Source organism: Melospiza georgiana, chromosome 9, assembly GCF_028018845.1.
Source record: "Melospiza georgiana isolate bMelGeo1 chromosome 9, bMelGeo1.pri, whole genome shotgun sequence".
In the NCBI taxonomy this organism is placed as follows: domain Eukaryota; kingdom Metazoa; phylum Chordata; class Aves; order Passeriformes; family Passerellidae; genus Melospiza; species Melospiza georgiana.
The window spans coordinates 23,846,790-23,873,698 of NC_080438.1; the positions used below are offsets into that span (position 1 = coordinate 23,846,790).

The window sequence follows — 26,909 nt, forward strand, 5'->3', positions numbered from 1 at the left end:
AGTCACATTTAATGTGAATTGTGTTGCTGTCCCTTGCAACAGTGTTGAGAAGATGAATCATGAGACCATTGAGCTTTGGACTCACCCAAAGTCGTGTCCTGGACTGCCAGACATGGGGTGACTCTCTTGATGCTCAGAGATAAGCAGGATCACCACTGTTTGCTTTTATATGTGGTGGGCATGAATGTTTTTGCTAAATCTCCTGCTCTTGCAACCTTGTGATAACATGGGAATCTGAGCTTTCCTTTGGAAGAAAGAGTTGAGTCAGTTTTTAGTTTTCTGAGAAATGCACAGAGGAAACTGAAGCCCTCTGAAGCTGGTAGTCAGTGCTGCTTCCAGAGCACGTATCAAATCTGCTCCAGGTTTTAAAGTCATGGTTTAGAAAACCATTAGAAATGCAGAAATCATGATCCATTGTGACAGAGTGCATAAGTCTGTGCTAACCACTACTACTGTGTTTTAATTAATGCTGGGCTGCCACAGCTGATTATAAACAACTCATTTTATCAACCACTGGGAGGGTTCATTTTCCAGCATTGCTCTGCACCCTGTATTGAAGAAAGTGACCCTAAGTTGTACTTCAGGGTAAGACAAGAGAATAAAAGGAGTGTTTGGGTAGAGACCTGTGCTGAAGCCATTCACGTGGGGTTCCTGAGCTAAGATCTACAGAAATCTACTCAACCTTTAAGCCATGTCTCCTCCCTGAGCCAGAGAGAGCTCAGATACTGAGGGAGCTGCTTCTGGATGGCAAAAACCAGGTGTGCAGAGCCCAAATCCAACAGACACCTTGTTTTGACACCTGGGCTGCACAAATGTGGGGCACCAGCACAAGGGTTCTAGTGAAATTCATGAATTTCCCAGAATTACAGAGAAAATGCCAGGAAATGCAAAGATGTTAAAACATACTTTGATATCCAAGGCATTTACATCCTGTGATAGCCAAATATACCACAGTATCTGAGCTAATGAAAATTGAATATTACTGTCCAGAAAACCTCACTGGTGGTAAAAGAGTGACTATTCTGTGCAGCACAGTGACAGCTGGGAGTGTGGAGAGATTTGTGTGCTCCTAATATTAAAAAAAAAAAAAAAAAAAAAAAGCCCCAGAGGTTTATGGAGAAAGCCACAGATTGGGAAACTTCAGAATTTTAATTTCTAGTCTTGATCCTGTTGATTTTCCTTACAGTCTTGGACAAGTTGTTTTGTTTTCTGCTCTTTTTTCTCTCCCTTATCTTTACATGGTCCTGTCTATTTATACTGTAGGTTTTCCAACACCTGGAATTATTCCTGGGATAGCACCACAGAATAATTTCTGGATACGATCCGGTTACAACAAATAAAATTCAATGGGTTTTGGTTTGTTGGCTGTTCACTTTTACTTATCATCTGTTCACTTTAACTTATCATCACCCTTTAGATTTACCTACCTTATTTCCAGTTACAGTCTTGTAAATAAGACATTATAATTTAGTTTTCATCTCTGCCTTGAACACATCAGGAGAACCAATAATCTTTTTAAAATGGATTACTTTTCAATTTGAAGGTCTCTTAAACCATAATATTCAAATGAAGGCATTTCTAGAGTAATAGCTCAAATAAAACCAAAATGAAAGTTCTCAAAATATGTTTTCAATATCCATCTCTGTGCAATAAATATTATGCAAGGTGAATGGCTCCTGTCCAAAACTAACATCTCTAATCTTCTGCTAGCCAAAATACACAATATGAAAGTATGCACAGGGTCTGTTTGAATCTCACATTTGGGGCAAAGCTCAAAGTTTTCCATTCAGCCTTATCAACTGTTGGGGGAAACTTCTAGCACTCTGTGCTATTACCCACTGAAATACCTGCATAACCTGCTGTCAAAAACAGAGCAGAGGCTGGGGATCATGGTGTCCAGTAAGTTAAAAATAAATTACCTGTATTGTCCCTGGCCTTTGCAAGGCAATGGGCTGGGATGCAGGATGGAAATGCTCAGTATTTCATCATGAAATCCCGTGATTTTCGTAGTCTAGTTTCTTTCTAACTTACTTTCATGAAATAGCTGGTATGACAACAAGCAAACTGTGAATTCTGAACTCTCTCTCACTGCAGAGTCTTGCAGATTGCATGGAATCATCTGCAGCTCCAGAGACCAGGCTGTAGGGCTGCTGGGAAACTCACAGGGTTGTTTTCAGCCAGAATTTTACCAGTGACATTGCTATAATTATCATTATTATCTTTTTTCCTAAGTGAAGAAGCATTGCTTTTCTTAGTGCTTTTAAAGAAAAGCATGTATTGTATTTTTCTGATTTGGAGGCTTCTAAAAAAGATGTTTTCATCAAATAGTTTTGATTTTTTGTTTGTAGATGACTTAGGGAAAAAACCCCACAATTTCAACTAAAACTCATTTTCTAAACTCTTGTATCCAGAGATTTTTCATCACGTTCTGATAGTGAAAAAACATCTACATAAAAAGAATTATTATGTTTTTAAACAAAATAATTTTTAAGATGGCACTGGGTTTTTTTCCACATAGATGTTGTAAATCTCATCCCTCAACAACAGCTGTTTGGAGAGGGAGCACATTTTTCAGTGAGGGTAAGGTGTTGTAACTTTTCCATCTAAGTCAGGTACCATAGTTTAAAAATGTAAGACTGTTCTGCATGTCTCCATAACATGGGGGTTTAGTTTGGTTCCTGTGGTGCTGAGCAGATTTTGGACAAGACATAATTATTTCAGCATAGAGATATCAGCTCTATCAGCTCATGGTAGCAAGAGAAAGAGGAATTTGTAGATGATTTTTGCCTCCAGGTTGTCCATGGGCATGAATACAACTGGTACAAAGGAGTTCTATAGATTAACAGGGCACTAGATCTTTATAACCCATAGACAGACCAAGCTCTCTTCTCATTTCTGCTCAAGAAACTTGTAGGCTTATATTTATATAAAATGAGGGAGAGAAGAAAATAATTCCAAGTAGGATTATTCCAGACTTTGAAAGCAATTTTTTATTAAGAAATGGGTGTTTTAATATGTGTTAGCTGGTGAATTAATTTCAGGGCAAAGAAGGAAACTGGTAATTTCTGAAGAAGTTAAATAGTTTAGTTAAAGAAAACAGGGGGAATGTAGAGGATTATCCTGAATAATGACTTACTGTGTCATGTAAAAATAACTGGTATTTTAGACTGTGGCAGCTAACGAGTTAAGAATGAACTTATTTTTCTAAAGGGCACAGGCCCCAGAGAGCAGAATCTGCTTTATTCAGTGTAAGATATGCTAATGAGATAAAAGAAGTAAAATAAAGAAGTTCAGCAGAAATGTACTTATTGGACAGTTGCTGTAAAATGTAATGGTTAAAGAAACAAAGAAAGCATTCATTTGGTGTCAGTTCAGACGTTTGCAGAGTTGTCAGAAAACATATAGAAAATATTAATTTATCTGTTTCACCATCGCTACTGATTAATAGGGATGTTATTAACATATACAACAAGAAAAATAAGTTTACCAGTCGAATAAATACATTTTTCTTTTTCTTTTTTTTTTCTTTATATGAACATGTATATTTTACAAAACCCCATAGCACTATGGGAAATAAAGATCCTTCTACAAAAAGAAGATGTAAGTCAGTGTTACAATAAAGCTTTAGAGTTTCAAAATGTATCTGGGCAAAGAGACAAAATCAGCTAGAAGGCACTACTGAGTCACTGAGAAAGTCCAGCTTGTAACTGTTGTCTTAAACTCCAATTTGTTCATAAATTATCTCTCTATTCCAAGGGATTGCCTGTGATGTAATGTGGTCAGGAGGGCTGCAGTAGGCTCAGGAGAAAGGAAGCCATGGCCATGCAGAGAGGAACTGTTACTGACGGCCAGGAGAGGCTGGCTGGGGCTGAGCTCGTGGGCTGGGGCTGGGACGGGCGCTGGGGACGCGGCCTCTGATCCAGCTGGTTGGAAATCCAGATGGGAGGCTTGACTGTGATGTAGCCATTGGTTATCCTGATATAGGAAGGCAACGTGGTGGTGCTGGAAGAAAACACAAGAGAAGGAAATTAAACAGGAGAACCTTATCTCTACTCTGTGAACTGTCATCCCAAGTGGTAGCAACCACAATGGCAACTCCTATTATCATAATTATAATTATAATTATAATTATAATTATAATTATAATTATAATTATAATTATTATTATTATTATTATTTTTTTTTTTTTTTTTTTTTTTTTTTTTTTTTTTTTTTATGCACACATTAGACACCAAAGAGAGTGCCAGAGACTGATAACTGTGATGATGTGGAAACAGCTCTGATCCAGGATGTCCCTCAGCTTCTGGCTGCTGACAAAATACAGCCAGAGGAGGGACTGCTCTTAATGTATCTGACATACTGCTCTCCATTTTCAAGCATTCATTACAGGCCAATATCAGAAATGGTGCTGAATGTATCCTCGTGCTGACCCAGGATGACCTGATTCTTATGTCCTTTCTTCCCACCAAAGGTGTGAACATTTGCCATGTCTCAGTGACATGTCTTACTCACCGTGGAGCACATACTGAGTGACCAGGAGGGTCCAGAATACATTCCTTCCCTGTTTCACAAGCCTTAAAGAGCTTCCCAGGATCCCCTTACACAACTGATAACCTTGAGCATGGGAGAGTGAGCAGGTTCATTTCTTTTCCTGGCTTTAAGCCATTTTGGATCAAATCACAAAGCCAAAACCAGACTCAGTTGCTGTTAAGTTTCCCTGAGTGTGGATTTGCCTCAATAGCAGTGTGATTGCTTATTGATTGTAGCTTGAGTTAGTACTTTGATTTGAATTTGCAGGTTGGAATTCATCATGACTCCCATGACACTGGAGGTCAGAAAGGTCCATTTACGATTGATTTGGAAGTTTAAGCTGTAATCTTCATTTCATAAAATGCCCCCATTGCATCCATTACTGGATGATCCATAATCCACCAGTTGTCAGGGAGCAGCACAACCAAGCATGCAAACTGCACAGCGTGGATTTTGGACTTAAACTCAAGACATTCTGCTGAGAAGTGAGGAGAAAAGTGGCAAGGGCCCCTGAAAAAAAAAAGATGTGACACTAATACCTGTAGATTCTCTAAATCTTGCATAAAGGGGATTTGGAGGCACTGAAAATGACCTTCATATAATTCTTAATGGGGTAAGAAGTTATGCAGTCCTATAAATATTTAGCTACAGTATCCAGGATCTTGACCTTGGAAGGAAAAGGTTGTGTCTTGCATAATATCAGATGAAAGGAATAACATCTTACTTCAGATTCCTGCACAAAAACAGAATTTAGAAGGACTAAAGGCTTTTGTCTTTTTCTGTCTAAGCAATACTAAGATAGATTTTAGCTGAGATGCTTCAAATGTGCTGAGTCAATCACAAACTGAGAAGATCAGAGCCCACCCTGAAGAGGTCAACATCAAATGCCACGGACAATCCCTGCACATTACACTTCACCCTTGAGTTTTGGGAGAAGTCACTTCATTTCTTCCCTCATCCTTTATACTGTCACCACAGCTTCTGGGTGGGACAGTGGTTCTGCAGCTAGAAGTGAATTTAACTAATGTGCAATGAATTAGAGTAAAAAGAGAAGGCAGTCTTCAATTAAAGACAGGAATTGCTTCATGGGAGCAGATAATCCCTCTAACCAGTATCAGGATTCTGACACTGAGGAGCAGTGCTTGTTCCAGAGCAACAAACTGCTGTGAACAGACAACTCTGAAATCAAGGCTTGCTGGAGAAAGTTCTCTGAATTCCCATGGTGAGTGGTTGGTTTATGTCTTGAAGTGATGATATAAGACACCCAGCTTTAGAGTTTCTGCTATATTGCATCAGAATGGCTGCAGTCACTTAACACAAAGAGCTGATCTGCCATTAACTAATGCTGCTGTTTCCAATCTGCCTGGCAGGAATGGCACTGGATTAGGAACTGTGTGGCCAAGCTCCTGTAACGTAAGTAACATCATCCCCACAGTGAACACAAAGCAGCATTAAAGCAAACTTCTGACAAAAAGAGGTACACTCTGGGTAATCCAACACAAATGCAGACAAGCTTCAATTTCTGATCCAGCTCTCATTTATCCTGCTGAGTGATGATGTGGTGCACAGGTCTGGCAGCATTGACAGTGGGATCACAACTTGGGTTTTTCCCCTATACCTGGTTTCCCTAAGGTAAGCATGGGTAGGTGTTTGTCCTCATCTTTTGATACTGATTGCCATGTTACAGAACTACAACATTTTGCCCTAAATTAAATTTTAAACTACAAGGAGGGTCTGATTTTAATTAAATTTTAATTAATTAAATTTAAATTTTAATTAAAAAAAATCAAAATGCTATTCTGACTTCCAGTTTGGGTGTATCTTGTTTTTGACACATTTTATGGGCTTGATCCTCCAGTAAGATTAAAGTTTCCCTTGCACAAACTTTCTACTCCTCAGGGATGTTCTGTGCACACAGGCTGGCCAGGGAACCTGCAAAAGCCCACTCATCAGCCAGCTCCATCTAAGGGATTCCTAAAGCAGCCTTAAATCAACGTTTTTTGTCTCTGCATGATGTTTCTGCATTCTAGTAAACTTCCATAAGTGTTTAGATTTTGTTTTGTGTGGGGTTGATGTTTGTTTGTTGTTGATTGGTTGGTTTTTGTCTATTTTCTTTTCTCCCTTATTCAAGGACCTGAGAATTGTTGACCACTTCTCCTTAGTTAATGAGGTTATTTTCTGTTTTCAAGAAATTACATTTGTATGAAAGCATTCTTGTTAAGATAAATACTGTTAGGTGGGGTTGTTTGTTTTCAAAAACTCCTTGAGTGCTTTACAAGAGAAGAACAGTGTGTTTCCACTAACGTCTACAAAGCATTTGCTAATAGCAAATGAATCACAGCTTATCCATAAAAAACATTTTCTTAATGTACTTTTAGCTAACTGCCAAGGTTGTTTAGAGATATTTAAAGAGAATTATTCCTTTTAGCAAATGCTATAAGTCCTTGTAAAACCTCTGGTCCCAGTTTCTAACTAAGCTGTAGTGAATGGGGAGAGAAACCCTTCCAGAAGCTGGTCCACCTCACTCCAGTGCAGGTCTCTAAGGGGAATCTTATTCTTGCTCAGGGTCTTTCACTTCCTGGGCATTACAGAGGGGCCCTGGACAGCCAGGTTGGATTATAACCTGATCTTAGAGGTGGCCCTGATGTCAGGAGATGACTTCTGCAACTCCCTCTGAGCAGGTTTGCATGTGCATGTAGGATCTCAGTGACCCTCGGACATTCCCTGAGGTTGAAGCAGAGTTCCCTGAACCCAACCAGAAACCTTCCTTGGGGAGGATCTGAGCGTTCCTGAAATGAACATAGAGAATAATAAAAATGAACCAGAGATCTGTGGGATAATTATCTAAATTATTATCACATCTTCTCTTGCCAGACCAGGATATTCTGAATTTCAGCCTTGTATGTCTGATAAAATATCTTTAATAAAACATTCCACATGATCTGTGGTTAACAGGCAACCACTGGCTCCGCTGTTCATACCTCTCTTTTTTGCTTCTGTGTATGGGATTGTTTTAAAAACTTGGAAGACTCCAGGTAGGTTTTAGCCAAATGACCTGCGGTATCATATTCATGAGCTTGTTCTTTTGATCAGATAATAGGGCAGTTTTTCAAATCAGTGCATTACTCATACATTGTCTTACTATCATTAGAATGTGTAAAACTTTCCCCAAAAATGGGGCCTCAGGCACATGCTTTGTGCACAGATTCCACTGAATGCAATTACATTATTCAAGTCCTCCAAGCTGGGGATGTGCTGAAGCACCTTGATGGTTTGGGAGCATTTTAAAGCTGAAAAATAAAAGAAACACACCAGCAACACATTGAGAGAATTTCTGCTCTGGTTTGTCTTGTGAGGACTTTGAAGGGAGCTCACAAACTAATTTTTAGCATGACTTGGCTCATCCATGTAAGCAGGGTTCATCTGACCACAGCAGAAGGACACAGGTCAGGACCAGAAGAGTCTTTCTGGCCCATCTGCTCCAGACACAGGAACAAGATCTAAACCCCTCCTGACATTTGTGTCATCCAGTCTCAAAAAACAGTGATAATGACTGCAATTCAAGAGTCTGTCCAGCCATCCATTCCAGCATTTCCCCATTTCTGATGCCCAGAATTACTGCCTAATGTTTGACCAGATCTCCCTTGCTACAGTGTGAGGTCATGGCTCGTCCTGTTCCCCAGGACAGGTTTATTCCTTTTCCCTTCTCAGCAGCCTTTCATGTACTTTGAAAATTTAACCATGTTTCACCTCAACCTTCTCTTTTTTAAACAAACAATTCCCTTCACCTTTCTTTTCAAGCCCTCAATGCTTTCCCTCTATCTTTTCCCCTGCTCTTCCCTGGCTCTGATCCACGTCTTCTCTGGAATGAGATGCTCCAAACTGGAAACAGTAGGCCTGGGTGAGATCCCACCAGCCCTGTGCTTGGTGCAGTAGGTACCACTGCCTCTATATCTGCCAAGTGCATGAAAAACAGGCAATGTCCAAGAGAACAAACAGTATTGGCACTGCTTTTTGCCCCCAAAGTCCAAACCACCATTATGGTCCCAGGAACTGTTCTGAAGCTCATGAAAAACTGCTGGTTCTCTGAGGGGGTGAGGACCAACCCAATTATTGTGATATTTCTATCCATTCTTAATCTGCTGCCATGCCTTGGGCCCAACGTGGTTCTGTTCAGGGTGGAGGAAATAACCCTTTCAAGTATAACTTACAGAGTGTTTGGGGATTTTTCTGGATCAAAGGAGCTATGTAAACACAAGACAACTATTTTTAATAAATGTAAGCAAATGTTGACTCAGACAGCCTTTCTTACAATAGCATCTGATGAAAGAAGCTAGATTGAAACCTGAAAAAGGCATGCTTCAATTGAAAACCTAAAAAGCTAGTAAAGTGAAAGAAAATTTTTGAGTAAATACAATAATGACTGTTTTGCATTTGTGATTTGATGTTAACCTTATGATGGCTAGGGGTTTTCTTAAGTGATATTAAGCATATGCTTCCTGTTTCTTTTCAAACAAAATTTGCCATACTTTTTTTCCCCCTTTTTATTTAATGAACAGATGTGAAAGGACTGATCACATTATTTTTCTGGTGATCAGAAATAATGTTCTGCAAGTGAAGACAATTATTCTTGGAACTAAGCAGGCCTCTTTATGTCACCAAAATTTATTCATCAAGATTTGAAAAATACATCTGCTTAAAGTGCTGGGACCAACCCGCTGCAGTCTGTAAATGAGCTGGCTGGCAAGAAGTCTGACCACACATTTGAAGAAAAAGAATAGTGCTCAACCAAGAGTTAACAAGAGTATTTTGGGGAGTAAAAAATTCACTAGAAAAATGTCACAAGGACTTAACTTTGAAGACAACTAGAGTAGCCTTTTAAAAGGAACATGGAATCCCCATCTTCCAAAATGTTCATATTATTATTTCATGTGTTTCTGGAAGGGATTCTTTAGATCAACACAGGCTCTGTTCCCCCCATCTTTCTCTTCATCATTACCTTCCTTACAGACACTGTTCTTGCAACCTGAGGTATAAATCCTGCAGGATGCTGAGCCCTGTGGTCCCAGATGAGCAGGACTGTGAGCACGCAAATACCAGAGCTTCCAGCACTAGTATTCACATACTTACAACTCAGCACATCCTAAAGCTCTTTGTGGGACCAAGGCCAAGAGGCTCATACTTTCACAAGGTTCAGTTCATTAAAAAAAATGGTAATCCAACCTGGATCTGATTAGGGAATCCAGTTTTTGGTCCAGAGGAGGCCACTGCTTATTTGCAGTAGTGTAGTAAATTGCCTTAGCTAAGTGAGTAAGCACTATCACACACTGGTGTGGGGCCAGCAGAGAAGATCTGGCAAGAGCCAAAGAAGAGCTTTCTCCCTGCTATTTTTTGGTTAGCCCAGGGTCACTGGGAGCCTGGATCTCTGGCCATGTCCACCGTGCAAGCACCCAGCCTCCCTGTGAGCAGCACAGCCTCAGCCATGTGATGGACAGAGGGGTCAGCAACAGCCCCAGGAGCATTTCCACAGCCCTTCACTGTCCATCTGAGCTCTCCTGATGAGACTCAAGTGGGAACCATCTCCATCTGAGAGCAGTGTCAAGGTCTGATCCTGCCTTTTTCCAGTGCCCTGGCTCCTCTGGAGACTGACACTGAGCAATTCTCCCTGTTGAAGCAGGCTCCTGTAAGCCTTCCTCCTGTGCAGAGGCAAAGGGCAGAGCAAATACCCTGGCAGAAGACTAATCCCTCACCTCTGCTTGTTAGGACATCTGCCATGGCTCATCTCAAGGAGAAAGAACAGGATACCAAGGGAAAAGATGGAAAGGGAAGCACAATTTTCACCAGGCAGTGGCTCTGAAAGCTGTGAGCAGCATGCCACGATCATGAACCACTCTGTCACCAGGTACTGAAATGCAGCTGGGGAACAGGACACTGCACACAAGGATGGAATACTTAAATGTGCCATAAAGAGAACCACAGGCAGTCCTTCAGCTGACTGGCCTTTAGTAGGATTTAAAAGGTGTCCTTAATTGTGGCTATGTCATGCAGGCTTATAACCAAAGCTATTCAGCTGTATTCCTGCTTCAGTTTATAAGGAACAAGACATCTTCAGAGGACAATCCTTTCCCCACAAAGATATGCCTCTAAGGTTGTTCAGATGAGCTGCTTCTAAAGATCTTTGTCTCTGGAATTCAGGTCTCCTGAATCCCAACCAAGCTCTGGCCCCACTGGGGTATCTGACTGGTAGGGATGGGTTCCCAAATTGGGTCAGGACAGCAGGGTGGGGAAGAGGAAAACTGCTGATTCTGCAGTGCAAAAAGCAGCTGCTGGTGGGACACAGCTCCCCTCTGCAGTCCTGTACAGCTGCCCAACACCAGGCAGAGCAGGGCTGCAGCTGCTGTCCCTTCCATGGGATCTTGGCTCTGGAGTTTGACACGAAGGAGGAAAAGGTGGCTCACTCGGATCAGGGGCTCCAGGAGGGCCATGATGGTGTAAGCAGGAGGAGGCTGCATGCTGAGATGCAGCTCAGATTCCTCTGGTGCAGTTTTGGGCCCCTCTCAGCATGGGCTGTGGGCTGGAAGCCAGGAGATTTGGTTTTTATCCCCGAGTCACCCACTGAGGAGCCATCAAAACCTCGTTAAATCACTTTAGTGCTACGACTCCCCTGGCTCTGCTCTGAGTCAGGACCTCGGAGCGTTGGTGTGACACCACCAGCATTAACACAACCTGAAGTGTTTTGCAGGCTCTCGCTCTGATTTGCAGGTCCCAATGGCTCAGGCCACCTGCAAAACATCTCTGTGATGACAAATTCAGCCCTGGAGAGACACTGACCTGCAGTGAGGCTGAGCAAGGGCATCCTAAAGCCACAGGTGGGTCACATCGTTAAGGCAAAGTGGATCATCTGCTGTGGGGCCAGAGAAGGGGACAGGGATGGGAGGGGACAGGGGTGGATGGGGCAGTGGGGTCTGCTGCATCAGAGACAGGGAAAGGGGAGTTTGCTGTCACAGCAGTGCAGCCTGAGGGCTGGGGAACACAGTGGGCAGGGGGATGCATCCAGCAGGCAGGGAATGAGCAGGTGAGAAACAACTCCAGCACAGTCCAAGGGCCCTTTTCTGAGGTGAACTTCCAGTTTGTGGGAAGGATTCCTGCACCTCATGGTCAGATTTAGCCCTCCCCACTCCCAGAGGAGACTGTGCATGGCCCTTCTCAATGTCCTGCCCCAAAGTCCTTTAGGAAAACCCAGTGAATACACATCCTGCACCCACACCTGTGGCTGTGGCAGAATCAGGCCTGCTGCTCCTTTCCAGACAACTGCAGAATGGTGTAAAAACACAGAATGTTGTAAAAACCAATAACCTTTGAAGCACACCCTCTGAGTAATTACCCCATTCCCATCTAATGACTAAAAGATGTTATATTCCTCTCTGATATGGCAACAACAAAGATTTTGACCTTATTAAAACCAGCCCATCAGGAAACTACATGTCATCCTTAAAAAAAAAAAAAGAGGTAAAAAAAGAAATTAAATTCTTTAAAATCCCTGTGAAGAGTATTCAAGATACTGTAGCTGAAGATGCATGATTTGTAGTAGTGTCTGGGTGGTCCTGAGACAGGAGATGACAACATTAGCTCTTTCCTTTGCCCTTCTGAGAAATGCTTTGATGATTCTCTAATATCCTAGGAATATCCCCTGTGATTCTGCAGTGGGATGAGGCAATCACAGAGCTGGGATAATGCATCCCAGTTTTACCCAGGCCCTTGCTAAGAGGGGATAGCTCAGAGCCCTTTGTTCCACCAGTTCTGCAGTGACATCTGAGCCAGGATGTGCTCACCATAGTCTAAATAGGGATGTAGGCTCCAAACCATCCCCAAACTCACCCCCTCCCACTGCACACATCTGGCTGTGTACCTGATTTGTGTGTGTGATTAAAGCACTCATCATCACAGCTCAAATAACCATTGTTCCACTGCTCCTTGAACAGATAATGACTGCATTATTGCAGCCAAAGTAAGCAAAAACATCAAGGGCACAAACACAGATGGGCTTAGCATTGGAAAAACCCTGCCAGTGAAGATTTTTGGGCAACCTGTTGATACACAACGCGTAAGGAGTTAATTTGATGGAGCTACAACCAGGTGGTTTTGAACCAAATCCCAAGCATGAGCAAAATATCTGTTTTTTGTCTGTATTTTGCAAACTGCCTGCTCTCACCAACACAGCCTCACATGCAAAAGAATTTATTTTTTTGGGGTCGTCAAAACTGTAATCCATATTTTACATCTCGGGCTCAGCTTTTCAATTAATTAGAACCAGAATGACTTGCTCTGCCCTTTCCTCTGTGTACTCAAGTGTTTGTTTGGCATTGTGTGGGCCCTATGGCTCAAATATTTTTTGCAGATGCACAGAATTAACCATGCATGTTTAGATGTGCTTGGGGAACACATACATTCATAGAGATGTATATACTTGACCCTGTCACTTTTTTGTTAAACACTGTAAAAGATATCGACTTTCCCCTCCAGATTTTAAAATGATTTAGAATAGGTGGTAGTGGGGAAATACCTAACACATCCTGTCAAATTAAGTATTTTCTCGGAGACTGTTCTCTAAGATAAAATTATTTCAGCTATAGAGATGTCTGTGCAATGTATTAAGGAGCAGAATGAACAACCAAAATATAAACCAGCTTAAATGGATGTCCAATATACTGCGTTTTTCCACTTGATTTTAATTTTCTTTTTCCTTCTCGTTCTTTTTCCATCTCTACATAACAGTTTTTCTCTTTGCTTAGTCTGTATCACATTTTTCTTTCTAATTCACTGGGCTCATTTTCTTGCTCTCTGCTTGTATTTTTCCAGTGTCTCTCTTAGTGAGAATAATCAAGGTTGGGTCAGATCTTTGAACCTGTTATTTGGAGCACTATCGAATTCAAGCTTGTACCCCTGAATAGAAGCACTGGCCTCTTAGACTCACATATAAAATAAAAAAAAGGTTCACAGAGCACATCTACCAGGCACATTGAAGTGCTGCATTGGCCACAAGGTTTGGGTTCCTCCTGCTGCTGGCAAAGCAAATACAGTGACAGCAGTCACAGCACAAACCCCTTCTCCTCAAGCACTTCCAAAGCCACTGAAAGCCTGGAGATGCCATCAGTGGCTCATAAAAAGCTGATTGCTGGTCTGTAGGGCTGGAAGGACTGAAAACCCCTCCCAGCCAGGCGTCATAGCCCAGACCCTGAGGTGTCTCTGCAGATCTGAGCTTCTGAGAGCGTGGTGTGCAGCATGTCTCTCCATGGTTCTGCCACATGAGGCATCCCTGGCACCCAGCAGACGCCAGGCACTAAACTTGTCTCCCTCAGCCTGGGCTCAGGCCCCAGGTATAAAGCTCACTTTGTTCAGTTAAGTTATTCAGGAATTGTGAAAAGGATCTGAGTGAAATCTGAATTTGGCCTGGCATTTTCATAATTGCAGGAACCCGGCTTTTACAGCATTGAAACCATATGAATTCAAATAAATCCTACTTCTCCTTCATCCCAGTGAGTAACTGGACTTAGACCAAAGCTGCCCTTTGGGATCCTGCTGGGTTTCCAGCCTGCAGTGCACCCCATGGTCCTGGGAGTGTAAGGGAATCCAGTTTCCTCCTGATTCACTCCACAATGAATCTGTCTTATTAGATACCACAATATAACTGTGGTTAAACCCCTCCTATAAAGCAGCTGCCCACCACAACAGTAATGTGGCCTTACTCCCTGTCATACTTTTCCTCACTTCATTTTCCAGGCCATGAAATTCACTAGTCAGAAGGGGAATAGCAGAATTAGAAATAAATCCCGTATCCCTTACCTTTTTCCTCTGGGCTAGCACTGACAGTGTTGTGTGTTTGCACACAACACTGAATTTTAAAAACATTAAATTCCACTGAATTTTAAAGACATTTCTCTTTCTTTACAGTAACTCACTGGAAGATGAATTTCTTTGTATTTTATGGATTTTATATCTTTGCTAAGAGGAACAGCAGATTTGCAATTTTCAGGGCTTAGATACTGCTAGATATGCAGGGCACTCAAATAGAAAATTCCAACTTGGGGTTGTGGCATTTGAGCTGGTTTATTCTGGCATTTTCTTTCCTTGCCAAAGGAAAAACCTCTGTATCCAGAATTGCAACACAGGGAGTGCAGGTGCTTTACTACCCATTCATGTGTTTGAGGAACCCAACTCAGCCTGGGCACGAGCCCATTCAGCACTTTTTAGTGTCTGCAACTGCAGTCAGCCTTGAGTTAACACAAACCACACTCCTCACCCACCCTAAACTGCAGGGTAAATGTGCTACTGGGTATTGCATTTTCTCTGCCTGTTAAATCAGACAACTTATTTTTCAGCTGAGTGAATATAAAGAGTTTTGTAGAGCTGTGTTAAAATGCAGCTCAGGTTTAGAGGAATTACCTGAGGGTACTGAGTGCATTTTCCCATGTTATCTGTTTGATAAGAGCCAGATCACTTTTATTTGTGTATGTGTGTGTGCAATAGATAATATGCCATGAGGAGTCATTGTTAAAGACTCCAAGAAGCCAATGCTCAGAACATCTGGCTAGTGAAAGCCCTGGACATGGAAAATATAAATGTCAAGGCTGATATTTATAAATTGGAAGGGCCATGACGACATCTGCTAACAAGCTTTCTTCCAGAGCCTATTTGCTGTACATGGTTATTCACAGGCAACAACAGAAACGTGCATGGATCACATGCATGGCCTGCCCTTCCTTTCAGAACACATGCTCCAATAACACACACATGCTCTGTTCTCACAACACAGAAATACAAGTGTTTGCAAAACTCACAGCAAAGCTCATGCATAGCAGACCACAGTGGGATACACACTGCTGGAACAGGCTAAAAATAGCTGGGGAAAAAGTCTTGCAATAACACAGAATACAGTCAAACTCACTTAGTGTTAACTCTTCCAGTGAAATAAGCTCCTTTTCTGCCTTGCTCTACAGGAGACACTTTGTACTACAAATCTAATCCTGAAGCCTTGTTTTTATGACTGAGTAGTTGTGGATGGGAATCTCAAGACTTTAAACAAAGTCTAACCTATTTGACCACAGTAGCTCAATACTAACATTAAAACAAACTACAGGTAAAAGAAATGTGATCCTACATTTATAACCACAGGCACCTTTTCTTCAGCTTAGTGCCAAATGAGAAATATAAAACTGATCCAATGCATAAGCATAAAGGTTTTGCTAATGACTTATTATTGTAGGTGTCTAGACCACGGTTCACCCCAACGTTCTTGGCACTGGCCACTGCCACAGAGGCTGCCCACAAGGCTGCCAAGTTGTCAAGAGAAGGGAAAACATCAGCAGAAAGAGCCTAGATTGCTTTATGATATCCATGAATTTAGCAAAGAATGGATTCCATGCTGTCTGTCCAGTCTGCAGTACAGCTGGACACACATACACCTATATGAAAATGGTAGGAAAAGCAAAGATGAAGTAATGTGGAGGAGATGCACCTCCTGGTCACAAAATGAAGGAGAGGATGCCCAGCTCTGCCTCCCACTTCCTGCAGTCTGCATTAATGACAGGTGACAAGGATATATGAGATGCAAGCGACACATGTCCCCATCTCAGAGATTCTGCTGAAGGCTGCAGGCTCCAAAATACTCCACTTTAATTGGCATGGATGGAGTGAAGAGCAAAGGGCAGTGTTTGTGTGATCACAGCCTCCTGCAAAGCGAGCTCAGAGAGGTGGAGGTGAGTGCAGCAGATGGAGATGCAGGAGGGGTCCCTTGCTAATCCCTTCTCCAGGGCCCATACAAGCAAGTGCAGCCAGAGTTTAGAAAGACAGGTAGAAAGAGCACTGGAGAAAGAGAATATTTAAGCAGGAGATGGAGCAAGATGGAACTGAAAAGATAACAGGGGGTAGAAGCCCTGGCAGTGGATGAGGAAACGAGGCTGCACTGGGTGAGAAACAGTACAACAAGGGGGGATCACAGGGGAAGAGATCATCTAAACTCAGCCACTGCTGCTTCTTGAATCCTAAGAAATCCTAAGAAAACATTTTGTTTGTGCTGCATCAAACAGATCTTAGGCAGTTTAACAAAGTTAGCAGTTGTAAGGCTGTGTCCAGCCCCAGTCAGAAATACATCAAGCTGGGACAGATATGAATAGATATTACAGACTGTCTTTACTCAGCACAGCTCAAATGAGAAGTAGAAAACAAGAAAGGAAAAGAAAGCTCTTCATGGGCTCCATAAAACATCTTGCATTGTATTTTAAATCTTAATCAGCATTGAGGAGGAAAGAACAGAAAGTGCTCTTGGATAGCCATTGCTGAAAAATACCTCATTGTTCAAAAATCCTAACTTGTGTGCTCCAATTTTGTTACTTGTTCGCCTTCAGAAATATGGATTTAATATTCATGATGGATTTAAATTTCACTAAAATAAAATACCTAATGCATTACCAATAGATAATTTAGTTTAATGAAACAAAACTGAAATCTATACACAAATTATGTTTCCAAAAGACTTCTGTGTTCTTTAATGATTTTACTTTCAGGTATTTATAGCTTTCATTAAAACACCATTTGCATACTGCTTCATATGAATTGGTCATACTGAAGCTGAGACATTTAAGTAATAGTGAAAGCAAACATGTAAGACTTTTGCTTGTTTTTCTCTAATTTTATCCATGTTAGTCTCATCCCACAGTGGCAGCACATTATTAAGAACAACAGAACAAAGTGAAACACATGGATATTTCATGTGTTTAGCAGGTAAAAGTGAGGCTGCACATCTTTTCAGCCCCATCTGGAGGATAACAAATGAACTCTTTGACTTTACAAGGGGAAAGAAGTTATCAGTCACAGCCAGCTGACAGGGAAGGTCTATTAGCACAGAGATGCTGCAGGTTTGGACATGAATGTCAGGACTTCCCGTCGTTACTGAGATGCATTAGAGAGCTGTGTGCTGAGGCCAGGTTCCACAGCTTTAATTAATATATTCTGTGCACTCTGACCAACCTGATAATCCAAGAAGCCTCAATAAAAACTATCCAGGGAGGGAGGATATGTCATCACCATATCATTTGTTACAGTCGGGAGATTTACCTCTTGTTGTTACTGTGCTGAGTTACACCACGCTCCTGTTTTACTTTCACTGGAGGGCTCGTGTACCTGGGGCTGTGCAAAGGGCATGATGACAGAACTGCCAGAGCCAGTGCTTGTTTAAAGGAGGCATTGAGCCATCTGCTCACCTTAAAGGAGGATCAAATAGAAACAGGAAAAAACTAAGGAGGGGAACATGCTGTGTTCCCTCATTTGGCTCTCCGCTCACCAGGAGCAGAGGATGCAAGACGGCATGTCTGAGAGAGGTAGGCAGGGCTGGGAGGAAGAAAGACCAACTGATGCACTGCTGAACTGCCCAAAATGTCTTTTTCTGGACACTGTATATCTACCAGGGTTCAAAAAAATTGGGCAAACCAAGAGCAGAATTTAGGCCAGTTCAAGATATAAAGGTTCACCTTCCACAAAAGAACCAGGAGAGATTATTTGCCCAGGAAGTATTTTGGAACCACTCCATATCACAGAAAGCTCTTGCACCCAAACTGACAAACCCTGAAGTTCTTCTGCTGACTGTAGATATCTGCATGCCATGCCCTGCAAGACAGAGAAGTCCTGAAGCTGTGTCCTCATCCCTGGCTGAACACAGGGCAAATAAATGCAAAGGTGATGCTGCTTCCTTGGCTGCACAGGCTGGAGGAGCAGTGATCCCCCTCCCCATGAGCATCAGGAGGCACTCCCCGAGCAGTGTCCTGACCAGGGAGGCAGACAGGGTAATTTAAACAAACAAGGCCCCAGTGATGGAAATTTCAAGCTCAAAGCTACCATATGGAGGGAAATCATCTGACCACAATTTACCTGTTAGACTTCAAAGGTGTCTAGGTCTCCTCTAAATAAAAGCAGTCTTTTCTTTAATGAAGTTAAGTACTGTATTTCAGCACCATGTGTTGTGAAAAGGAAGCAATTTGGATTAATTTACTGAAATTTACCTTTCAGATGCAGTTAAGTGGAATTAAAAGTTTGTCTGAGTTGACAGAGTTCTGTTTTCCATCACTGCATTGTCTTGAAAGAAAGGATAACAGGCTAAGTGCTTAAATTCCATCCAAACTGATAAGGTACACTCTGTACAGGCAAACTCAGTGTAGTTTATTACATATTGTCTCCCTTCATCCATCACTGCTATACATTTTTTCCCCTTAAACCAACTGCTTCTTCCAAAATAAATTGATATTTGTGATGTTATTGCATTCATCTGGGGTTGAACAGTCTGCACTGGGCTATCAGAGAGCTGCCATTTCTACTTACAGGGAGAATTCATTTCCTTTCCCACTAATGGTAGCTTTTGCAGGGCTAAGCTTACATCTGGGACAAGATTTTTTTTTTTTTTCCCTCTTCTGAGGACAATTCTTTGCCCTTAATTTCTTTCCTGTTGAAGTGTGTGTGTCCTTAGTGTCTTTCCAAACACCACCTTCACCCAGATCTCTTCCTGGACAGTGAGAATTAACTTGCCCATTACATCCTTTCTACATTTTTTCTTCCCACCACTGTACTTCTCTCTTTCACATCCTCTAGCTGTCATTGCTCCTTCCAAATCTCACCCCTCCCATAACACCCTCCTAGTTAATAACTCCCCTCCCTCCTTTTTCCCGGGAGTTTTCCTCCCTCCTTGCCTTAGGTCCCAGGATAACTCCCCCCAGCAGCTGGGAGAGGTTCTCTGTTCTCCTGGACTGGTTTTGTTGGCAGCCTTGAACCATTTGCCTGCTACAGCAAAGGTGCAGTCCTGACCTGCCCTTCACTGACCACTCTGAAACCTCAGAGGCATTTCTCTATTCCTTCAATTAACTGAGCATCTCACCATGAAAAGCCAGTGAATGATCTGTAATTAATTATTTATATTACATGGGGAAGCCCAGCTAACACAGTGTCAACAGAAACAATGATACTCTGTATGCCAAACTTCAGCCTTGCAGCCTGAGGGTTGCAAAAATCCTGCTGCCCCAGCTGGATTTTGGCTATGGGAGGTAGCCAGGGTTTGAGTCTTGTCTAAGTTCAGATTTCTCCCCAGGACAGACTTCAGATCTGCACATTTCTTCAAAATCAAGTAGTTGAAAAAAAAAAAATCTTGCTACTTGAAATCTCCATTCAATTTTGATTCTTGACAAGCCATTTCAAACAGAAACTGCAGTCAGGCAGGACTTTTTCAGTTTGTTTAGATTTTGGGGGAAGGAGGCAGAAGGGAGAGGAAACCACACATTTCATCAGCATTTTTTATTTTTTAATAGCCTTCAGTGCAGCCGATTACCCAGGAGATCAGCAAATCTTAGCTCTGTGAAAGACAGGGAGGAGACAGAGCAGAAGCTTTCTCATCCTCCACAGCAGTACTAAGCCTCCAACACACAAATCTAAACACTGTCCACCCAGGGGTGCTAACTCAAATGCCTCAGCTGTGAAGACAGAACAAAAAGAAAAGGACAATCTCCAAGGTACAACTGAAAGTAACACTAATAATGATGTGAGGCATTAAATGATGACTCATTTTTCACAAGGCCATTGCAGATTGTAGCCATAACCTTGGATCAGACCCGAATGACTGTGAGAGCTGAAGTCTTAGTGGAACCATTAATTATGGATTTCCTGGCTTTTATAGGTTGGAGTCAGACCTTTGATGTTCCTTTAAGATTGTTCTCCTGTGTTCATTTCCTTTGTTTCTCTGTTGGTAGCTTAAGAAAACACCCTAAGATTTCCATGGAAGTGTATGAGATTGCCTAGAAATGCGTAGTTCATAAAAGCCCTGCAATTCATGGCTCATAAAGTCCTCTAATCCATGGTCAATAAAGCTTTGGAAAAGAGCTGTATGAACCACAGTCATTTCACAGTTCAATGAGGTTCATACAGGAATCAATAACCTGGTTTAAATTTGCCTGGATTTGTCCTCCACCTGCATATTTCTCTTTGACTTTTCAGGTTGAAAGGCAGCTCCAACAGCTGAATCCTGGGGACCTTGCATGGGAACAATGAGCTTTATGGAGCTTTCCCCCAAAAGCTGTAACAAAGACCTAAATCCCTCTACTTTGTCTCAAAGGTGAGCAATTCAAGTTTCAGGTGACAACTGGTGAGTTAGGGAACTGGAAGAACAGCCATTTGGAAATACAGGGCCATAGCTCAAGTTAATACTAAATGCAGAGATCTCAGTCCACACAGAACATGGGGCACTCCAAATGAAATGTAGGCAACTGCACAATGGATTTTTGGGACAGGCCAGAGCAAGAACTCCCTAGTACCCCAATTATCCTTCAAAAATGAGTGCTAAGTCTCACTGCTGAAACATTACTGAGGCAATGCAAAGAAGTCCACATTTCTCTCCTGCACAGGTTAACACTCTATTGCCTGTGTGATCAGCCACCCTGCTTGTTTCCTCCCAAAAATGATCACCATACAAGGTTTGGTCACAGACACACATTTGTGCTCTTTTCTTGCCAATCAGAAAGGAACCAGTTGGAGAGAACTCACTGTTTATTGCTTTGTGCAGGGTCCAGCTTGCAATTAATGCTGATGAAACCCAACTGCCAAAAGCACAATATGCAGCAGCTGGTTTATGAAAGTTGAGACCCCATCCAATTTATGGGAAAACCAGAGCTGGTTGTGAGTCTCTGATTTAGTGAACTTTTATTTTTTGTGTTTTGTTTTGCTTTGTTTCCAGGAAAACACCAGAAGTTACTCCAGAACTGCAGAAGCACTAAAACCATCTGAAAACACTAAGGCAGGCTTCCCTTCTTCCACCAGCCTTTCCTCATTTCTAGGCCTGTGATCTCCCACTAATATCTCCCTGGGATCTTTCATCAAGGCAGGCAACACACAGTGTCTGGTTCATCACCAGCGTGGTGGGAGCAGAAACTTGTGTTTCCTCACCCCAAACTCCACCCCTATGAAATGGAAATAGAGGGATAAAAGGCTTTGATTCAGGTGAAATCTCACAGGAGCACACAGCAAATAATTTAACTCTAACCTTCAGAACTACATCTTAAATCCCTTTCCTAAGAACATTTAATAAAACCAGCAAAATGAGCAAAAATCATAAGTACCACCTTAAGCTCCCAACTGCACATTTCCACTGCCAATATCCAATATCCTTTCTGGATAGATAGGATAGAAGTGGGAAGATTGTGCCCAAGTGCCAGCCTCCCACCAGACCTATCTAAACACCTTGTACAACACATGGGGAACTTGACCACAGACCTTTGTGAAATGCTGGGACATCATGGGACACCACAAGTCAGCAGCCCCCAGGCAGAAGGACAGAAAAATCCTTTGTATTTGAGGCAATCAGCTATGGGGAACCAAATGTCACCTAGTTCATGCTTAAACATCCTCTGTGGAGGGAATCCAAGCACTGAACACACACTTTGAAAAGAAAATACATGAATCCTTCTTGCAAGGCTGGCACAGACCTCAGAAAAAGCCTTATTACATTAAGATTAATATGCACCACCTTAATAGCAACCCTCACATCATTCACCCTGAGAAAACAATAAACTACAAAAAATGAGGTAACTGCTCCATTAAAAAGAAAGAATAAAAATAATAGTAATAATAATAAAAATCTGAAAACACAAATATGTGAAGCTTTTTTCCTTAGCAAAGGGAGAAATCTCTGAGAGACTTTCAAGGAATTTAGGTGCTATGAAAATGGGAATACGTAAGGCTCAAAGACAATTATTATATGTGTAGGTGAGCAGCCAGTTCCCAACATATTACTTAGTTCCTTTTACTTGTTAGAAGATCAATAAACATTGTGGGTGTTTATCTGCACATGATTTGGTCTGCATAAAGGCACTAAGAGCTTTAGAGGTGGGAGAATGAATGGCCCAGAAATCCTAAAAGCACACATTGAGAAGCCCTGGTCAAACACGAAGGCTCTTATTCAAACATTGAATGGGAGTTTTTAACCTCAGACCAAGATTGGAATAGCCATGGAAAAGTGCCTGCCTCCATTCGTCACATGGAGGATTTAGTTAAGTACTTCATTTTGCTTCAGTTTGCTATTTTCAGTGCAGTCTGAGATGTTAAAACATTTCAGTTAAGAAGGTTGAAAGTCAAATTTGTCAGAATCTTAAGAACTCAGGAATATTCTGTATGGTTGGAAAATGGGCAAGCCTTTGTGATGAAAACTGCTGGTACAGATAGGAAAAGAATTATTGGAAGAAAAACAACAAGCACAGAGTATTTTCTATTGTTCTTTTCCTGTTTTTCCATCTGACAAATCTTTGTTTTTGTGTATTTTAAATATTTTAAGCACTAACTCTTTTTTCCCTCTTTACTTTTTGAAAAAACATGTCTATGAATATGCCTATTTTCCTCCTAGCTCTTCGTTAGGCTACAAAAACGTCATCTCACTCCCTGTGTCTCCCAGTTAGCCTTTGACTGACCCTCCCTATGGTCTAATCAGCAAGAGCTGGGATCTGCAAAGAGCACTGAGTGAGGAGCCAGCAGGAAGGGGACAGGGACCAGAGCAGTCATGACTCACCTGTCTTCTATCCGAACCCAGAGGTCGTTGAACTGCCTCTGGCGATGGTGCTTGTGCTGCTTCTTGTGCCATTTCTTCTGCCTGCCAAACTCCTCCAGCTGGCTGATGCTGTCGGGCAGCAGGAGGTGAGGAGACAGGCTGTCTTCTTCATCCATCTGCTGTGGCTTCAGGGAGGGAGATGCCAGTGGGACCTGCTCAGAAAGCTGGACAGGGGGCAGGGCTGTCACTGAGAGTCCCTCCAAGGCTGGGCTTGTCTTTGTTGTTCTTGAACTGCAAAACATAACATCTAAATATGAGTAAAGGAGGAAGGGTGCCAAAACAAAGGTGAAAGCAGAAGACTGCACTGCTTGGTGGGTGTCCCTGACTGCTGAGAAGGTGCACAAGGCTTTGCTCTGGGGCAGCAATAAAGACAGCACTGGCATTTCATAAGAAGCTTTCAAGTAAACACTTAACTGGAAAATGGGGAAAAGGCAACAGATACTCTATTGCTGTTTTCTGGCATTTTAATGATTTCTTAGAGGCCTTGGAGTCTGTGGTAGGGGTTGCCTCCCCTACTGGGCTGAAGGTCAAATGACAAAACTAGCTCCAAGCTGGCAATTACTCTCTTTGAGAAAAACAAATACCTGAAGAGAAGTGGATCTTAAATTAATAAATTATCTCTTTATCTTTTCTTTTTTGTTTCCCCCCCTCCCCCAGATTTGGGTGTCATCTGTAGAAAACAAGTCACTGTTTTAACTGCAACAAGAATTATATCTCCTCATCCAGTCAGGACTGGGGAGAAGGAAGCCTAGGCTGATGATAGAAGCATGGAAGCTTGGCAGCTGGGATAGGATATATGAGACCTGAACTCCAGCAGGTAATGAAGAAAAAAGGGGTAAATGACCTTTTCAAAACCTCCTTGAAACAATTCTGCCAGAGCTCTTCAATCCTGTCTGAAGTATTACCACCTATTGTACATGACTGGAATGAAGCAGAAAAAGACCTTTTATTTTCATCTTCTAGAGTTTCACTGATTTTAGAAGAAAGTCAATATAAACTCTCTCCTTTGGTATGCAGCTATGTGAACTTATTGTGAGCTAAGATAGCTGAAACAAAAAACTAATAAACCAGGACTGACATAAAGTTATTTTTCCCCCCTAACTTCAGTAGAAGTTCATATTGAGTCTTAATTGCAAGAAATTTTCCTGTCCCTGGGATGGGCCAATGAGTTGTACATACAGAAAATGGGAGAGAATTAATAGGCAATATGAAGCTGTGGTCTGCAAAACTATTTCTATTACATGGATGCTATGACTTTTATGACAGAAACAATTAAAGCCACGTGAAAAATTTTGCCTCCTGAGTGAAACCAGTAAGACATTTTAATGAAAAAGTAATAAAAAATCCTAAACTTCATTGGTGACAATGTACAAAATGTGCCGCAAGTGAAACCACATGTTTCATTTATGGAACATTTTGTTCTCTTCCAAAAAAGTCACATCTACTACTAATGAAAGCTTTTTTTCTTTTTGACTTTCTTGAAGTCTGTTACAATACCAGTCTTGATGGTCACCTCTATTTCCACTGCATTGTGTTTCATCCAAAAGTCTTTCCAATACCTACTGATGATTAATTATTGTTACTATAAGACTCACTGGCAAATACTACAGTAACCTTGTCACTTGTAGCCAACATTCATGAAGTTCTTCAGAGATCATACAACAGATAGAGGAGAAAAAGAAAGTTTTCTAAAACTAGTTCTAAAATTCTCCGTGGTTGATTTTCTTAATAAAACACACAAGAAAATACCTTTTTTTCCTTCTTTTCTCCATCATTCAGACTCCCAGTGAGTCCTTTCCAAACTCACTCATACTCACTCCATGCTCTATTTTGTATCACAGATAGATCTGCCGGTTCTAAATTTTTTTCCCCATTAAGACTTCCTTTCATGTTTCATGTGGAGGGTGAATGTTCCCCAGTGCTGCAGTTTCCTTTGAGAGTTCTTGGTGCTTTTCAAAGCCTTTAAGAGTTCCTCAGCTATGGCACAGGCTCATGGCTGAAGCAAAGCCACATCCTGACTCACGTAAATGAAGAGGCGCTCACAGGTTTGTACTGGGGGGGTCTCTCAGGCCACAGCAGAGAGTTGCTAATTTTTATCCAACCATGATGGTGGATCAGTGAAGTACCAACACCCAAATTCAGCCATTTAGCAGCTTGGAGGATAACACAGTGTGAACTTGGACAGGAGAGTTTAGGCAGGTAGGAAGGACCTGGACCAAGCACCTACAGATACCTTGTGGGTCCTGAGATGGCAGCAGAGACCAATGGGTGGCCAATGGAAGCCACTGGAACTGAGCTGTAGCCAAGATTTCTGTTTCCATTGAATTCCTTCTCTGTGCCTCACGCTCTGATCAGGCAGCAACTCCCTGAGATGCTGCAGGCAGGAGCAGCCCCCGTGTGCCAGCTCAAGGCTGGGGCTGCTCTTTGATTCCTTGAGTGGTCTTAGGGATATCTGAACACGTACTTTCCACCTTTTAACACCTACTATTTTGCTACATGTGTTTACCTTGCTCTGAGCTCCCCGTAAACTGGAACCAGTAGAGAGGTGTTTTTATGGGTTGAGATTTTACAAACCACTTAAGACGACTGGCAGCTCCCTTCTTATTAAAATTAATGACTTTGGGCATCAAAATCCCAGTGGTGGCTTTGAAAGTTTCTTGCTTAATTGTTTCCACTACCATCACATGAGCCACAGGTTGTAAACTTGATATTTCAGAACATTCTTTGGGAAGAGAATAAATAAACACTGGAGAAACGTTAAAATGCTGTAACCTAAAGAGGGTTATAAACTAACCACCAGCATGTTAGAGTCGAGTCAGGGGGAATAGAGCCACTGTGGCAACTGCATATTACATTTGGTTGATATTCATTCCATTATGCGTGCACAAATATTTTTAAAATTATTAGCAATTGCTAATAATTGCACCAAGACCTAAGAGAGACTTTTGAAAGCTGTATGTTGATGCATGTTTGCTCCTCTAAAAGAAAAGGAAGATAGTTTTAAACTGATTTAATAATCCAGTTACAATAATTATACTATATTAACATAAAAAATAATAATTACAATAAAAATAAACAACAAATATTATAAAAATATGATTAATTCATTATAAACCTGGTTCTTTTCATATAGGACTTTCATTCTACAGACATTCTGCCAGAAGGAAAATCAAAACAGAATAGGGATATGTAATCCAAATATATTGCAAGAATAATTGAAGATGTTAATCTAATGTAAGAAAGATTTCCTGTAAGATAGTAATTTCCTCATTGATTTCAGTAAAAAAAATTATTAATAAAAAGTGCTAGAATTTATTTATTAATTTTTATTCTGGATTTTCCCCCTAAAATATAAAGGCAAAAACCTGCCATCTGCAATGGGATACCTGGACAATCGATCTCTGCATTACGTGAAGCTTTACTGTTAAATTCAACTGCTCATTTCATGCACTATTTCGTGCCTTTCCCCTGGTCTCAGTCTCTGTGCACTCTGTTAGCACAGCTGCACTGTATGAAACCATGGGGATATAATGGACTTTTTTTTCCATTCCTTCACTACTGCTGAGACAGCTTTTCAAGATACATAGTTATTTTTAAAGTCAGGGAAAAAGCAAGGCTAGTTTTCAGTTTGTGAGGCCACAGTGCCTTTTCTGAAGAAAGAGTGAGAAAGTACCACCCAAATATCTTGGTCCACACAAAGATCTCAGAGATTTTTCATGAATAACTTGATACAATTCCAGGCTTAGAGGTT

At 41.6% G+C, this 26,909-nt stretch overlaps 1 protein-coding gene across 1 annotated transcript in view; it reads right to left on the bottom strand.

Moving 5' to 3' along the window:
- Nucleotides 1-3,779: 3,779 nt before the first annotated feature.
- TRABD2B (TraB domain containing 2B) overlaps nt 3,780-26,909 on the bottom strand; it is a 258,325-nt gene continuing 235,195 nt past the window's right edge. The window contains exons 6-7 of the mRNA XM_058030443.1: nt 23,120-23,389; nt 3,780-4,002 (exon numbers count right to left, since the gene is read on the bottom strand). Of these exons, the coding sequence (XP_057886426.1) occupies nt 3,780-4,002; nt 23,120-23,389 (493 nt within the window). The remainder of the gene's footprint in view (nt 4,003-23,119; nt 23,390-26,909) is intronic.